This window comes from Caretta caretta, chromosome 4, assembly GCF_965140235.1.
Source record: "Caretta caretta isolate rCarCar2 chromosome 4, rCarCar1.hap1, whole genome shotgun sequence".
NCBI classification, from domain to species: Eukaryota; Metazoa; Chordata; order Testudines; family Cheloniidae; genus Caretta; species Caretta caretta.
This window is the reverse complement of record NC_134209.1, coordinates 122,996,537-123,014,357: the sequence shown is the minus strand read 5'-3', so window position 1 is coordinate 123,014,357 and position 17,821 is coordinate 122,996,537. Positions and strand designations below refer to the sequence as shown.

The following is a 17,821-nucleotide window of genomic DNA, read 5'->3' as shown; positions in this document are numbered from 1 at the left end:
CAGATCTGGCTCAATTGTCAAGGAAACATCTCGTACTTTTCTCAGAAGTACAGTTTAAGAATCTACTCTTGAGAAGTATCTTAAGAGATTTATTCCAACAAATTTTTGGAAATCCTTTACATTAGAATTGGTGTTCCAGCACAGCATGATTGAGTGGCTGAAGAATATCTTGGTTAGTATCCAGAATTTAGTTAACAGTAAGAATAGCAAAAAAAGATTTATTGAATTTAGGAGAATTTTATCTTCCTTGGAGGAAGACATCAGTCACTGGAATTATTTGAGTTAAGAGTTTTGTAAGATTGCCTTACTAATTCTACTTAACTTCCTAAACTATCTGTCAAATCTTTAGAGACACCCACTCTATGTTTGGAATACAGACCTAAGGAAATTAGGCCTGCCAAACGACAAAAATACACACTATCACTCAGTCCCAAGGGAAACAGCACCAAAGTCCTGCCAGTTTTGCTGAGCAAGAATGACAGGCAGTTTACACTTAGTGACAGACTCTTGAATTGCTCCAACTACGAATATACTGTAGATAAGCTGTAGATTCAGTAATTTTGAGCATCTGTGAAGATATAGCTATCTAAGTTAAAATTAATGTTGTTCTAACAAATATAATGAACCAGAATTTGCACAACAGATTTAAAGCTAGACCAAAGAAAGGGACCTAGAATAACTCAGTGGTCAAATTGTTGAAGAGCTTATATTCTCTAACCTGTAAAGTAGGTATGTCAAAACCTGACAATGCTCAAGTAGAATGGCGACAGGAAATTTATCCCAGATATGGGAATCTCCTTGTTCAACGTTTCAGCTAATTTGTTTCATGGGGATATTAAAATATACACATATGTTTCTTATGTACAGTTCCCTCTTTGCACTTAAGCACCATACATGTTACCACGAATACAGATTAGTCTGACATAAAAGGAAAAGCTTTAAGTTTTTCCAAGAAAAAAGGAAGGGAAATACAATCCCTATTTTATAAAGAACAGTAAAGTTACAAGGAAATAGAATAAATGAAGAGCAAAAGGAGAAGGGAGACTGAACACTGATCAACTTCCCTAATGAGATCTAGAGAAAAAAGTCCAAGTGAAGGGAGGAGCACTTTTATTTACTATACAGAATGGAATATGATGTTACAGGTTACAGCTATAAGGAAGAACTAGTCAAATCTTTCCAACCAAAGGGCAGAACACCTACTTGAACTGTGTGAGGAAGAGAAAGTTAATCAGCGATTTGCTTTGTCAATAACTTCAGTAATTATAGATATGCTTTACCTACTGACATGGTATTTAGCTATACATAAGTGTATACTGATAATTTTGGGAATCAAAGCCCAAATTTTATTTTTTGCTGTACCAAATCAAATCAGTGGTTATTAAATAACAAAAGTAAAATTGAGAACTCAGAATGCCTAGGAACAGCATCATCATGTCATGCTAAACAAAATTACAGTGTATTGTAAACATGAATTAAGTGTGAACATTATATGAAGTCATCACATTTAAAACATCCATGAATTAGACAATGTATGATAATCTACTCTAATGAAGAGTCTACCTCGCTAAATGTATTTGCAAAGGTGTGTTTCGAGTGAAGTTGTTTTGAAAAGTGATTGAACAAAACTGAACGTACTCACTGAAAAGATCTGCTCCTTAGGTTTACTGAAAATCATAGCTGTTGATATTACCAATGAAAGGTTTTTACTACTACTTACTTCTTTTAGCCCTGTATAGCCAAAATAGTAGAATGAGTTGGATTTTGGCTCAAACATTAAAAAAAAAAAGTTCAATTAGTGGACCAAATTGTTAAATTACTGGCTCTTGGCCGCACCTGTAAAACCTGACTGAAGACAATGGGGTTGCCAAGGTACATCTAAAAAACAACGTTTAGTCTATAGATATTTATTACAGATTATTATGCACAGTAGAAGAGGCTTCTTTTCCTGATCCCAGACTAGCTCTGCAAGGCTGGCATCAAGGAAAAGAAAACATTTTACTTGTAAACTGTGTAAAAAGAAAGGAAGTAATCGAGAGAATAAATCCCCACAATGCCATTTTTAAATGACAGTTTTAGAGTTGAACTGTATTTTAATATTTTGGTGATTACATCTCCTCTTGTAAGACTCTGTATGGATGTTGTTTAATTGGTGATGAAGAAACAAGTTAAAATTGATAAACTGTAGTACTGTTCTATACTACAGATGTACATGGTAAGAAAATCTTTGTTTTGCATTATGAAAAACTCCCAGATTAATCTCATGAAACAGCAAGATAAAATACACTGAAGGCTGCCATCTAGTGTCCATTTTTAATAGTTTTAAACACTAACCAAATTTGCGCACACAAATTTCACAACACAAAACAGGAAGATACTTTAACAGCTATGGTGATCTTTTTCATGTAATCACACTAGCTTTCCCTCTGTTAAAAAGATATATTCTAAAATAAAACATTTCAAACCCACAAAACATTGTCTATATAATACAAATGCAAGCTGACTTTTTATTATTAGGACAACGCAGTGCTTATGAAAGTGCAGACTGCAGCCACACAATATTCTATTAATTCAAATAATTATTACCGCATAGGCACCAGTACTGCAGTCTCTCAAGTGTAATACACTCAAGGGTTTGCATAACGTCTAAATGGAGATACCCTCTTTTCAGGATTCAACTAAATTTAATCTATGCATCTATTCAGGGTTGGCGGGGGGAGCAGAATGGGTGACAACTGTACCAGGGCCCCGAGATCAGGGGGCACCCCAAAACGGCAATAACTTCTGTGTAAACAAAGTGAAAAAGGAGAGGGAGGGGCCCTAATGAGCATGATATATCAAGTCCTCACATTTCTCTGGACAGGCCTGCATCCATTCAATCTTTGTTCTCTCAGCCCTGGGGGGGTGGGGGGGATTCTATCAGCTGGTAATAACTTTTATGCATTAACAATCAGAACTATTGATCTAGGAGTGAAAGTCTCTATACTCATTACCAATCCCCCAAATCAGTCAGGTTCCTTAAATAATTTTAGTAAGGCAGTGGCTCTCAACCTTTCTAGACTACTGTACGACTTTCAGAAGTCGAATTTGCCTTGCATACCCCCAAGTTACACCTAACTTAAAAAAGACTTGCTTACAAAAATCAGACAAAAATACAAAAGTATCACAGCACAATATTACTGAAAAATTGTTTACTTTCTCATTTTTACCATATAATCAAAAAATAAATCAAATGGAATATAAATATTGTACTTATATTTCAGTGTAAAGTATACAGAGCAAGACAGAAACAAGCGTCTGGATGAAATTTTAGTTTGTAATGACTTGGCTAGTGCTTTTTATGTAGTCTGTTGTAAAACTATGCAAATCTCTAGATGAGCTGATGTACCCCCTGGAAGATCTCTACATAGCCCCAGGGGTATGCGTACCCTTGGTTGTTGAAGTAAGGTGCCCTCTCCACCCAGCATTTACTTCCTTATTGAAGCAAAATCATGCTTTTTATATAAGAAAAGGGTTACCTTTGATTTCACAGCAAAATAATTTTCTCCTAAGTGTTTATTTCAACACAAAGCCACAATGCGTCAAGGTGCCCATCAACAACCACTGAATTAAAAGTGCTATTTAATTCAACACTTAAAAAATATGTAGCTATTTAATTCAACCCTTTAAAAAAAACATGTCTGCATGATGTTATGGGCAACATGTGGGTCAACCAAAGGGGTGAGTTAGTGATGAGTGTTAAGACTAATTTGACTTTTTTTCCTGTTTTGGTAGGTTTAAGTGAGACCTTCTATTCACAACACTGGAATCCATTATCAATATGAGTCTGAGCCCAAAGGGCCATAAAATTAAATAAGCTAATTACAAAAAGTTAACCATGTAGTTAAAATATTTAAAGATGGTAATATTTTTTTAAACAAAACAAAAACTTACCGTAAGCCATAGCAAGGCAGAGTGATGAACTGGAACAATGCCAGAAAAACTCGCAAAGGAAGTAGGGTGAACACATAGAGAAAAGCATCCAGGCACAAAAAGATTCCAAAAAACATCAACTAGATTATAAAAACAAAGACAAACATGTCATTCCTTTTACACAACTGTCTATATTGTAATAATTTCACATATAAGACCTCAGTCAGTCAACAAAAATATAAAATAGTAAACCCCCAGTTATGCACAATACTTCCATTTATTAGCCAGTGAACTGTAGGACGCAACATGTGGTAAACTTGGAAATCTGTTCAGCAAATATTCTGCTCCATGAGGTCCAAATAGCAGAAGCTTTGCAGGCTTCCGCAGCTCACTGGTCTCAATTTTTATTCAATAGGTGAACTGCCCTTGGATGAAACTGCAGATCACTAGCTCTGACTTCTACTTAGGTTACACAGTTGAAGTTTCAGAGTAACAGCCGTGTTAGTCTGTATTCGCAAAAAGAAAAGGAATACTTGTGGCACCTTAGAGACTAACCAATTTATTTGAGCATAAGCTTTCGTGAGCTACACCTCACTTCATCGGATGAATACTGTGGAAAGTGTAGAAAATCTTTTTTATATACACAAAGCATGAAAAAATACCTCCCCCCACCCCACTCTCCTCCTGGTAATAGCTTATCTGAAGTGATCACTCTCCTTACAATGTGTATGATTTGTAGGTTTTTAAAATACAAAGGATGGCTACTTTACAGATGTTCTTTTTAATGTGTTTGTCTTTCACAAATATCTATTTCCCATCATGACTAGATAAAACTAGACAAGAGATCAGTGTTTAAAATATTGTTCTACCATATCAGGCCAGGGCTAATGTTAATTTTCTTTGAGGGGTATCACCCACTTTTCTTGTCCAATCTTATGTGAGAGAACTTATTTAGGAAGTTAATCTTTTAAATTAAAGGTAACAAAAACTTTAAACTGGGGGAAGTTAGCACGCAAGATACTTAAGGCTGGAAACAGTTTTTTTTCTTCTTCTTCTTACAGCCAAGTTCACAGGTACTCTGTGGTAACTAAGCAAATGTAGATTCTGTAAGTAAGGCAGCCTGGAAGTTCTGTGACTAACTCAGGTAAACTTTAGTTTTTGTATGGAAAACATCCATATAATCCCATATCCAATGTAGAAACAACAATGACCACTGAAAGTAACAAGTATGATCAATTTACTCTATTATTCCAGAGCCATGCGAACAGAGATTGAGAAGAATCACGTAGCTGCTGAATGGAGAAACTACAAGCAATAGCAGAGACGAGCAATGGAAAGAGGAGCCAAAAACCGTGGCTAACGAAGGCGGAGAATTGCAGATACACCCTTATCATTCAGCAGTCAAGAGGTTCTGGGGTGGTAAGGAGAGAGACAGACAACTCCTATGCCTTTCAGGAGCCAGTGGGGGCTAAGTAGTATCTTCAGACATCTATTAACCAGAGACCATATGAAATATGCAGTCCGAGAGAAAGGTCAAACAACAGCATACTGGTAGGAATCCCAAACATCTTTCTGTGTCTCAACAGATGAGGGTAGGGGTGGCTTCTCACCCAGGGACTGTTCCTGGGCAGTGGCACACTACCCAATCCCCGAAAGTGTTTGTATTATTCTTGGAATGAGTCTAGTAAATTATATATATCCTCTGGATACTATATGACTTGTAATTGCTCCAAAGCCCTATGTGAGAGCAGATGTGGGTGCTTGCATGTGTGTAGAGGCTGGGAAAATGTGTGTGGGAGAGATTGGGATAAAGTACAGTACTGCAAGAGAGAAAGGAGGAAATAGTCACTGAAGACAATTTAGGAAAAAGATACACTGTATAATGTACAACAAGCAATACTTTTTTTCCTTTACATTCCAGGATGTGTAGCAGCACATGCATTTTCACATTGGCTAGTAAGCATCAGGCTATTTTTTTAAGCTCTGCTTAGAAAGAACTGCACCTTCCCAGGTAAGCTTTAACCCTTTACTAAATTAAATACACACCAACATGAAAATTAAAATTACACTTGAATGTTGCTAAGTAACAAAACCCTGTAGTTGATTTTTTTAGTCATTGAAACTAAATACCTCTAACACAAATTATTTTCAGAAAGAGCAAGAGCACCACAAGCATTAAGCTTCAAAAAATTATCCCGGATAGAATCTGTATACAATCAAATTCTGTTACACAGGTAAGACATAACACAAACTTCCAGAGAGGGATTGGGAGAACAGGGCCGTTGTGATTTCTCCCCCACCCCCACGGAAAATACCCACTGGAAAATTAAAAACAAACATATCAAGGTTTTATTAAACGAAACAAATTTATACTCTGCAACTCATTTTGTAAGCCCATTTATGCTTCAAATAGATACATAATCCAAAATGAAAAGTTTACAATTCTATACGTTACACAAGATAACATAACTGAGTCTCCAATCTCCCAGCTAGTTAGGCCCACAGCTTTTGTATCTGCTCTTAAATCTCAATATACTTACCAGCTTTATAAATTTATTTTCAAAAGCCAGCCTACTACAATTTTTTCAAATCAAACCACGAGTGTGCTAAGAACATGCTCACTAGATGCTGAACTGACTGGACAAAAGCATAAGGTCTTGGAGTGGGGAGTGGAGGAAAAAACAAAACAAACCCTGACAACATTCTGAATTCAATTATCTTGATTTGACTTACACAATTTTCCAGCAGTTTAATGCTGACAATCTCCTTCACAAAGGTAGATTTGGAGTAGAAATCTGAATATTCAAATTAATTTGCTGGAAGAAGTAACTCAGGAATATAATCCAGCACCCTCCTTGTCCTATTCTAGGCACAATATATGTCCTTTGTATTCAGAACCACTTTTATTTACTACAGTATGGAACTGTGCCATAACTTCTGAGTAATTTTTCAATTTTAGCCATATGTGGTTCCAGTTCTTTGCTGCTAATCAGATCAAGCCAGATTTCCATCTTGGTTGAAAGAGTAGTTAGCCCGTGTGATCTCTTAAACCTGTCAATTGTTTTTGTATGTTCAGTGAACCTCTGTAGCATGTTGTATAAAAGACATTTTATGGTTTAAAAAGAGTACTGTCCCTGCTAGTGTAAATTCCCACCGTTGGATGCAAAGTAGAGACAATGTGCCTAAGGAGGTCATAGAATCATAGAATATCAGGGTTGGAAGGGACCTCAGGAGATCATCTAGTCCAACCCCCCTGCTCAAAGCAGGCACAATCCCCAATTTTTTTTTTTTTTTTTTTTTGCCCCAGATCCCTAAATGGCCCCCTCAAGGATTGAACTCACAACCCTGGGTTTAGCAGGCCAATGCTCAAACCACTGAGCTATCCCCTCCCAAGGAAATTAGGACAGCAACTCTTTTTTCAACCAGCCACAATGATGATTACAGAAGAATTTCTCAATTTCCAGTGTGCTTTTGCTCTCAAATGGATTACTTCTTTCTCACAATAAAATTTAAATAAGGTGCTGAATACCAATAAGTTGATGATTGCCCTGAGTAGTTCTCATCCCTTTCCATTTTATTTCCCTTGCCTGAGCAAACAGCAGACTTTTTAGATCATGCTGATCTCTGTATTCTTTAAGGGCATCTTCAGTAACCTCAACATAACGTTCTGCAGTTTTGTTCTCAGGCATAGAATCAACAGAATTATCTCGGAACACATTTTTCCCTGCATGGGTGCTTGTAGCCATGATTTCTATTTAGTGTGTTCCCCAATCTAATAATATAAGTGATTATTCTTTAAAATTTTCCTTCATTATCTTGTGTGGAACATGTAGCAGTGGACTTGCAATTTTAAGTCTGTCTGAAGAAATATATCCACGGTTACGTGCGTCAGTCATTGCTGTAAATTGTTTATTTTGTGCTATATTTCTTAAAGTTTCTTAAAGTGCAAAGAAGGCAGTAGCTTTCTTATCAAGTTCTTATCAAAACCTTTCAATTGTTTTTATGGTATAATTAGGGCCCTACCAAATTCAGGGTTCATTTTGGTCAATTTCACGGTAATAGGATTTTAAAAATTGTAAATTTCACGATTTCAGCTATTACAACCTGAAATTTCATGGTATTGTAATTGTAGGGGTCCTGACCCAAAAAGGAGGTGTATGGGGAACGGGGGCGGGGGGGGAGAGACTATCCACCTTCAAGATCACCATCATTTTCTATAGTTTCAGAGTTATCTGCCAATGATAGCGTTTCAATCACATCACATGTCACATAGCCACAGTATATCACCTGTAGCAAAAAGAAAAAAAATCTCCATCATCCAGAAACAACCATAGATAAGTTTGTGATAAGAAGCAGATTAGAAAAAGAGGTAGTTGATGGAAAAACTGCCCAGTTTGTTTATGCAACAAACACTCCATTCCGTATGATTGAGAACCCACACTTCATTAACATGGTTCAGTCATTAACACCAGGATACAGTCCACCCAACAGAGCAGATGTTTCAGGCAAACTGCTGGATAAAGTGTATGAAAGAGAAATTGAGCAGTGTGCAAAAAGTCTAGAGGGTAAACTTGTTAACCTGATTCTTGATGGGTGGAGCAATGTCCACAATGATCCTGTTGTATATGCTTGTGTGACAACAGAAGAAGGGAATGTCTTCCTTACAGAAACAATCAGGAAATGCACACACAGCAGAATACTTACAAAAAGTAGCAGTAAAAGCTATAACAAACTGTGAAAAAGAATTCAAATGTCTAGCACACAGCTTGGTCACAGACAATGCTGCAAACATATCCAAGATGAGAAGAAATTATTTAGAAGAGAGCCCCAAGCTAACAACATCCAGTTGCAGTGCTCATTTGATGCACCTCCTAGCCAAAGACTTCAGTGTTTCAGAAATAAAGGCTAATGTTGAAATTGCAAAATATTTCTGTAACAACCCCTTTGCAGCAGTTGCTCTGAAAAAAGTGGAAGGAACCAAGCTAACTCACCCACAAGACATGTGATGGAACTCCGTAGTGGACTGTTTTGAGCACTATATCAAGAACTGGCCTGATCTCATGACAGTTTGTGAACAAAATCGTGAAAAAATAGATGGCACTGTCACAGCCAAAGTTCTCAACATTCAGCTAAGAGAAATGTTGAACGCATGCAAAGTACCCTGAAGCCTATTTCTGTAGCCTTGAACAAAATGCAGGGAAATAGCTGTTTTACTGCTGATGCTGTTGAAATTTGGAAGGAACTGAGTGAGATCTTAAAAAGAGAAATTTGCAATGACAGTTAAATTACAAGCATTAAAAAAAATGAATGGGACAAGCACTTTCTCAATACTTGGTACCAGGATCAAACCTTAACTGCTGAAGAGGAGGAGTTGGCTAGGACATGGACATCCAGCAATCATCCCTCCATAATGCCAAATATAATAAACTTCAGAGCTAAGGGTGAACCATTCAAGAAATTTATGTTTGCTGATGATGTTTTAAAGAAAGTCACACTAGTGAACTGGTGGAAGTCACTTAAGCACTTGGATTCAGAGACTGTTGAAGTGATAATCTCACTTTTAACAGTAATAGCTTCTTCTGCCGGTGTAGAAAGAATATTTTCTTCCTTTGGACTAATTCATTCCACATTGAGAAATCGTTTGGGACCTGAAAAAGCAGGAAAGCTTGTTTTTCTTTTCCAGATTATGAACAAACAGGAAAATGAAGTTGAAGACGACTGAGTTAGCTGCAGAAGCCAATATTTTAAGTTTCTCATGTTGACCTGGCTGACCTAGTCTATTTAATTTTAGTTTGGTTTTTTTTTTTTAAATATTTCATTTAACTATTTTAACAAAAACAACCCTGATTTTAAAAAACTTGAATGTTTAACTAATTTCATGTGCTTTTTTTGTGAAAATATTATGTGTTTGCTGTTGAAGAAAAAAAATCCAGAATACATAATATTGTTGTTTTAGTTAAATAAAATAATTTAAACGTCTGTCTGGTGACATTCTCCTTCTAATACATGGCAAGAAAATCCTCCAAATATTAATGATTAACCTGTTGAATTGGAGATAATTCATCTCCCAATGACTTCATAAATATCTGCTTCAATTCCCTTTGGTAAATGAAATAACCAATCATTCATTTTCTGATATAGCTGTAAAATTAATCTGAAATTTTTTTTTAAAAAAAATCACTTTAAAAATGTATAGCGTGCACCTTCTAAAAACGAAACCTACATCTATCTCTGAGTTGTGAAGAATCTGTATTACGGTTATAACAACCAACAAGAATAAACTTTTATGTAGAAATCCATGATTAAATCGAGTCTTCCCGACTAGTGATTTAAATCAAATCCATCTTGCTAAATTTCCACACACCCACCCCCGTCCATAAAGGTATGTATTTTTAAAATTAGTTTTAGTTGTTAGTGTACATTATGATTTTTTTCAAGACTTTCGAAAGTTAACTATTTGCTAAAATAAAATTTTAAAAGAAAATATAGGGGGAAATGGCAAGCATGAATGGTTTACAGCAAATTTTGAAGACATATTATTGGTCCGAGAACATTCCGATATTTAGTTTCCCTCTCAATGATAAAGAGGGGGAAGAGAACTGTCCCTTTCTCCTCACCCCTTTAAGAATGGGGGGGGGGGGAAACACGTTCAGGTAATTCATAAAAATCCACTCTCTGCCTTCCCCTAAATTTAAGTTGGTCATTTCTGTCTCTCAATTTTTGTGTCATCTACTTCCTGTGTTGGTATTGTCTTCTTTCCATCAGTCTCTCTCCCTATTTTCTGTCTGAATTCTTTCTAATGCTTTTTTTTTTTTTTTTTTGGGGCACACAGGCATCTTTTGGGATAGTCCTTCACTTCTCCCCATTTTCATATATAGTAAGTAGCTCCATTTAGAAGGGACAATTCATTTTTTTGCAAATTGCTTGCTAGTTTCCTTGGTCAGTGGTATTTCAATAAAATTGAGAGGTGAATCCATATTTCTCCCCAAATGTATCTATTTTTAAGCTTTCAAATGTTGGCAAGTATTTTCTTCCATCCCACAGACAACTGCATTGCAGCTACTCCCTTTCCAACTAAGCTCTGGAGACTGCTCCCTTCAGAACCAGTTTCTTCGGATGCTCAAAGTAAGATACTTCCTCTTCTCTGCAGACTTCGTCATGGTCTACACTAGAAAATTAGGTCAACATAACTACATTGCTCCACATTCTTCTGTTGACCCAGCTACCTCTAGGGTAGGTGGATTATCTACATCACTGTAGTATTTTAAGTGTAGACATGTGTTACTTCTATAGCCTCGCAAGCCCCACAGCCTGAGGAACAAAGGACAAAGTCTGGTCACAGCTGAGGTAACACTAATTTTAGCCAATCCACCCAGTCTTCACCCCCGCCCCCTTCTCCAGTTCCCAACAATGTGGGTCATCTTAAAATGCTCCCTGGACTAGCACATGTTCATTCCTATGTTAATGAACAAGGTGTTCATGTAAAGATGCCAGTAGGAGCTGAAAAAACCCAGTCATGACTGTGTGATCCTTTGCAGATTCATTGCTGACTACTTCAGCACCATTGTGAAAGAGCAGAAACAGCTGGTAAGGCACAAGGAGAAGGGGGATTTCTCACCACTCCTTTGCTCATGGAACCAGGACTTTGGAGGCACATGACTGCACGGTCCACTCAAGGCATAACCCATTAATGAGAGTAAGGCTTATCCCAATACCTTCTAACTTCTTGTCCTGCCTCCCTCTCATTCCCTCTCTCTTACCGACGGACAAGTTAGAACTGTAGTCACTGTTAAACAGGGAAAGTTCTAGGTAATGATGAGTCATAAAGGAGTCCAGAAGAGCAGGCAGTTTCTCAAGAAGAATATTAAAGGCACAACTGCAAACTATTCTGATGCGAAGGAAAGATAAGAATAATAAGAGGCCAACATGGCTCCGTAAGTAGCTCTTTAATGACCTGAAAATCAAAAAGGACTCCTATAAATAGTGGAAAAATGGACAAATTGCTCAGGAGTATGAAAAATTAGCACAAGCACTTAGGGACAAAATCAGAAAAGCTACGGCACAAAATGAGTTACACCCACCAAGGGACATTAAAGGCAATAACAAAATGTTTAATACACTAAAAGCAAGAGAAAGACAAAGTAAAGTATAGGTCCTTTACTTGGCAGGGAAGATGATCTAACAACTGATTACATCAAGAAGGGTGAGATGTTTAGTGCCTGTTTTCCTTCAGTCTCCACTAAAAAGGTTATAGCGACCAGATACTCAACATAGTTAATATAAACAACAGGAAAGAAGGAACAAATGCCAAAACAGGGAAAGAACGGGTTAAAGAATATTTAGATAAGTTAGATGTATTCACGTTGGCAAGGCCTGATGAAATTCATCCCAGGGTACTTAAGGAACTAGCTGAAGCGATCTCAGAACTGTTAGCAATTATCTTCAAGAATTCCTGGAGGATGGGTGAAGTTCCAGAGGACGAGAGATGGGCAAACATAGTACCTATCTTTAAAAAGAGGAACAAAGAAGAACAAGGGAATTATGGGCCAATCAGCCTAACACTGATATCTGGAAAGATACTGGAACAAATTATTAAACAACAAATTTGTAAGCACCTAGAGGATAATAGGGTTATACAGAATAGCCAGCATGGATTTCACGTCAAGAAAAAAATTGTGCCAAACCAACTGCTGGTTTCAGCTGGGTGTAGAGCATGTATAAGGGTTACCCCCACCCCAGCACGAGTATAAATAGCAGCGTATAGGACAAGACACGGCTTATGCGAGAAAAGACAAGAGACAGAAGGGTGTGGGTATATACCTGAGTACATACCCTACACAGCTCTTTACTTGCCCAAGACGTGCCTTCCTGTCTATCCTGCTAGTTTTAGCAATGCAGTTGGCGGCTGTGATTGCAGAGCCATTGGCCATTATCTTTGAAAACTCATGGCGATCGGGGGAAGTCCCGGACGACTGGAAAAAGGCTAATGTAGTGCCCATCTTTAAAAAAGGGAAGGAGGAGGATCCTGGGAACTACAGGCCAGTCAGCCTCACCTCAGTCCCTGGAAAAATCATGGAGCAGGTCCTCAAGGAATCAATTCTGAAGCACTTAGAGGAGAGGAAAGTGATCAGGAACAGTCAGCATGGATTCACCAAGGGCAATTCATGCCTGACTACTCTAATTGCCTTCTATGAGGAGATAATTGGCTCTGTGCATGAAGGGAAAGCAGTGGACGTGTTGTTCTTTGACTTTAGCAAAGCTTTTGACACGGTCTCCCACAGTATTCTTGCCAGCAACTTAAAGAAGTATGGGCTGGATGAATGGACTATAAGGTGGATAGGAAGTTGGCTAGATTGTCGGGCTCAACGGGTAGTGATCAATGGCTCCATGTCTAGTTGGCAGCCAGTATCAAGTGGAGTGCCCCAAGGTCGGTTCTCAGGCTGGTTTTGTTCAATAACTTCATAAATGATCTGGAAGATGGTGTGGACTGCACCCTCAGCAAGTTTGCAGATGACACTAAACTGGGAGGAGAAGTAGATACGCTGGAGGGGAGGGATAGGATACAGAGGAACCTAGACAAATTAGAGGATTGGGCCAAAAGAAATCTGATGAGGTTCAACAAGGACAAGTGCAGAGTCCTGCACTTAGGACAGAAGAACCGCACGCACTGCTACAGACTAGGGACCGAATGGCTAGGCAGCAGTTCTGCAGAAAAAGACCTAGGGGTTACAGTGGATGAGAACCTGGATATGAGTCAACAGTGTGCCCTTGTTGCCAAGAAGGCCAATGGCATTTTGGGATGCATCAGTAAGGGCATTGCCAACAGATCGAGGGACGTGATCGTTCCCCTCTATTCGACATTGGTGAGGCCTCATCTGGAGTACTGTGTCCAGTTTTGGGCCCCACACTACAAGAAGGATGTGGAAAAATTGGAAAACGTCCAGCGGAGGGCAACAAAAATGATTAGGGGACTGGAACACATGATTTATGAGGAGAGGCTGAGGGAACTGGGATTGTTTAGTCTGCGGAAGAGAAGAATGAGGGGGGATTTGATAACTGCTTTCAACTACCTGAAAGGGGGTTCCAAAGAGGATGGATCTAGACTGTTCTCAGTGGTAGCTGATGACAGAACAAGGAGTAATGGTCTCAAGTTGCAGTGGGGGAGGTTTAGGTTGGGTATTAGGAAAAACTTTTTCACTAGGAGGGTGGTGAAACACTGGAATGCGTTACCTAGGGAGGTGGTGGAATCTCCTTCCTTAGATATTTTTAAGGTCAGGCTTGACAAAGCCCTGGCTGGGATGATTTAGTTGGGGATTGGTCCTGCTTTGAGCAGGGGGTTGGACTAGATGACCTCCTGAGGTCCCTTCCAACCCTCATATTCTGTGATTCTATGAATGTTCTGCTGCCTCCGGGCTGCTGGAGCCTTTCCTGCCACTCCAGCAGCTCTCCACTGCTGGAGCTATTCCCCCACCTCAGGGAAGGACTTCAGCAGCAGAAAAAGCCTCCGTCAGCTCCCCATTACTGGAGCTTTTCCCCATAGCCAAAGACTCAGCTACTGGGGAAATGCTCAGGAAGCTCTTTCCCCTCTGTCTCGACCAGAGCCTTTCCTCATTGCAGTGCTCCAGTAGTGGGGGGTTGCTGAAGGCTTTCCCCACTGCCTCCCTAAATCAGAGCCCTTCACTGACGTGAGTAGCCACATAGCCACACCTGGCAATGTGGACGCAACTTGCTCTTCACTTCAGCATGTAGCTACACGTCCCCTACAGGACATCGCCAGTGATAGCGTAGACACAGCCTAAGAGATTGCAAAACCTACACAAAAGGAGTAGATGTGAAAAAACAACCAGCAGGGGGGTGTCCTACTTATCAATGACAATGGATTGTTTGATTATATCTTGGGGTACGAACAGGCACCCACGGTCTTTCACTAAGGAGGCAAACTGACATCATGACTTGTCTCATGAATGGAAGATCACAGCCAAGCCTGGCTGTAAAATGTTGGATGGACTTTGGGTGATCATTGGTCTGTAAGAAATGAAAATACCTAATTAAGTAAATCTAGGTTCCAGAATGCATGTTATAATTTTATTTTATACATAGCCATTTGTTTCCAGTACTTCTACTGGCTACCACTTGAATCTCTATATTTTGCTAAATAAGCTTTTACTTGTTTTTATTACAAATGTATCTAAGAAAAGTGTGTTAAATGGAAAAGTGATCTGAGGTGTAACTGGTAAGCTGGGGTGTATTGTTCTTTGCAAGCAGTGAATCTGTGAATACAAGTGTCCACTGGAACAGGGGCTGCACACTCCAGAGAGATTCTCAGAGAAGGCTCGGGGATTGAAGTGTGCCTACTGCAGTGATCCCCAAACTTTTCACATCATGCCCCCCCTTACCTCTGTTTATGCCCCCACCCAGAGAGCCACGGGTGGGAGCTGGGCCACAGCTCTGGGGGTGCGGGGAGGAGAATACGCGGATAGAAATAAGGAGGTTGAGGCTGGGACCTGGTCTGAGGCTGGGAGCGGGGCCTGGAACAGAGCCGAGGCTGGGGCCAGGGCCAGGAGTAGACCACTTTTGAGGGCTGAGGCTCAGGCTGTAGCTGGGTATGGAACTGCAGCAGGCCGGGCGCCAGGGGCCGAAGCTGGAGCCACAGCTGCAGGCAGGAGCAGAGCCGTGGCTGGACCGGAGCAGAGCGGGGGGAAAAGCGGGGCTGGGTGGTGCTCCCTCCACAGCCTCCATGGAGGCTGACCCAGGCCCTGCCACACCCCCACAAATGTTCCTCCTACTGGCCTACTGCTAACAAGTAGATGGGCAGCAGGGCCTGTGCAGGCCTAGCATTGAGTGCTTGTGTTGTCCGTGGAGTTGGGGAGCTGACCACCAGCAAGCAAACCTCTCCCTAGGCTTCAAAGCTAAAGCTACAACTTCAAAACACCACCTACAAAGCTATTTTTAGAGGGCTAGCACAAGCCCTGTCAAAAGCAAGTCTGTCGTCACAGACAGTGTAGATATATGCAGTGCTTTCTCTTTTTTCCTGGTCAAACTTTAATCCCTCCTCACCCCCTTCTGGCTGTTGGAAGGGAACAGTATTCTCTCCCCCAGTCACTTTCCTGATGTGAGTTGTTTATGTCTTCACTGTTGACTGTATGAATAATATCTGGCAATGTCTCTAAATGTAATTATGCTCATGTACAATTCAAGCTTATGACCTAAGTCAAAAGTGAAATGGAACTACACACTGTTCCAGCATCACAGGAATCCCAGGAGAGAAAAGCCAGCTGCTAAGAGACATCACAGTTTAACGTAGACTTGGAGAGAAATAGATAGCTTTCCTCTCCATATATGATATAGCTTTGCTTAAGGCAAATGATCACAGAAATACAGTGGGAAATGGGAAGATCAGCATTAAAAGGTGCTGAAGCCATTAGTTCAAAAACATCACTTTATTAAGTAGCTAAAAAAGGAAACAGTAAGGGAATAAGGGAGACTGGTATGGTTAAACAGTTAGGCAGTTTACACACTTATGGTCATTCTTTTGCATGTTTGGGTTTCTTTTAAGTTTAACCTTAGCACTGTATTTCTTGGCTTTTTAAGGTTGTTGCTAACCAATATTCTAAGGACTTTTACCCTTAAGTTACTGACATGTAATCTGAATTTTAGTTTCATCTTCTAGGTGATCTGCAAAGAACTTTCGAAAAACTGGAATTCTGCCCTTTTTTTATGATATATAAAAGATTTTAAAAAATTATGTCAAGTCTGCTATGCCCTGTTTTTTCTAGAGGATATCCAGGTGATCTCAGGAATATTTATTGTAAACTCCAACAAGTTAGATGAAGAGATTTGACTGCTGAATCTTTAACAAAAGTTCATCTATTTAAATATTTGTCAGTCACTGGTAGTAAATAGGGGTCAACAGAAATATGAAAACAGAATTTTGAACAGTTGGACAAAAAAAGTATTTCCCTTCAACTGCTCAATTTTCATTCTTGTGATGTCATTATTCCACTCTAGCAGATCTTGGGAGACGCACAAGAAGAAAAAGAATGTCCCTCAATCTCTTCTGCTTCTCCTTTCTACCTGTGAAAGATGCTCAGGAGCGAACGGTCATAAGGAAGTGGAGAAAGCAGGAACCCAGCAAAGCAGGGAGACATACCCTCCTTTTTCCTACACTCTGGGCAGGAGATTTGGAGCGTAAACAACCTCTTCCCTTAGCTGTCACCTGCTTCCCAACTTGGTGTCTGGGGCTGCATGCAAGCCATTGTTACCTCAGCAGGTTCTGATCTTGCTATTTAAAAAACTATTTTTTTTAAAATGTGGGTCTTATAAACTAAAATTTGATCCTATGCAGCAGATGCTAACTAGATGACTTCAGTGAATTAAATTTTTTACCTTACCCTTTGGGGGGGGGGGAGGATGAAGGGGGTGGTTACAGAGTGACAAAACAATTTGAAGACTTTCTGAACACACCATTATGTCAGATCAGGAATCCTTTCCCCTAATTTATTTTAAATTTGGCCCAAAATTTTTTTTCCTAGGCCCCAGACTATCAATTGTGAAGATCATATTCTTTTCTATTTAGATTCTGGGAAAGGAATGGCGGGGGGACGGGGGGACGACACCTCATGAAAATTCAACTGCATTGTTATTAATGGAGTAACAGCCACAGTGACACACTTTTAAAGAGCTGGTATCATTTTCACCCCAATATGCTTTTAGATTAGGAAGGGCTTTAAAAAAAAAAAAGAAACACTGGTGTTTTACTGTAAAAGCAGAAGTGAATTTTGAGATCAAATGCATTTTCTCCAATCCTTGCTTTTATTTTCTGACTGCAAGTAGCAGGTGAATTTTGTTTTATTTGTTGATGCTCAGGACTTGCAATTAGATTAGTTCAACTGCCTTCTATCTTCTGCTA

General features: G+C 39.4%; 1 protein-coding gene across 6 annotated transcripts in view; it reads right to left on the bottom strand.

Moving 5' to 3' along the window:
- TAPT1 (transmembrane anterior posterior transformation 1) overlaps positions 1-17,821 on the bottom strand; it is a 107,242-nt gene that overhangs the window by 68,824 nt on the left and 20,597 nt on the right. For all 6 annotated transcript variants that reach the window (XM_048848808.2, XM_075128019.1, XM_048848809.2 and 3 more), the window contains one exon: positions 3,934-4,052. In XM_048848808.2, the coding sequence (XP_048704765.1) occupies positions 3,934-4,052 (119 nt within the window). The remainder of the gene's footprint in view (positions 1-3,933; positions 4,053-17,821) is intronic.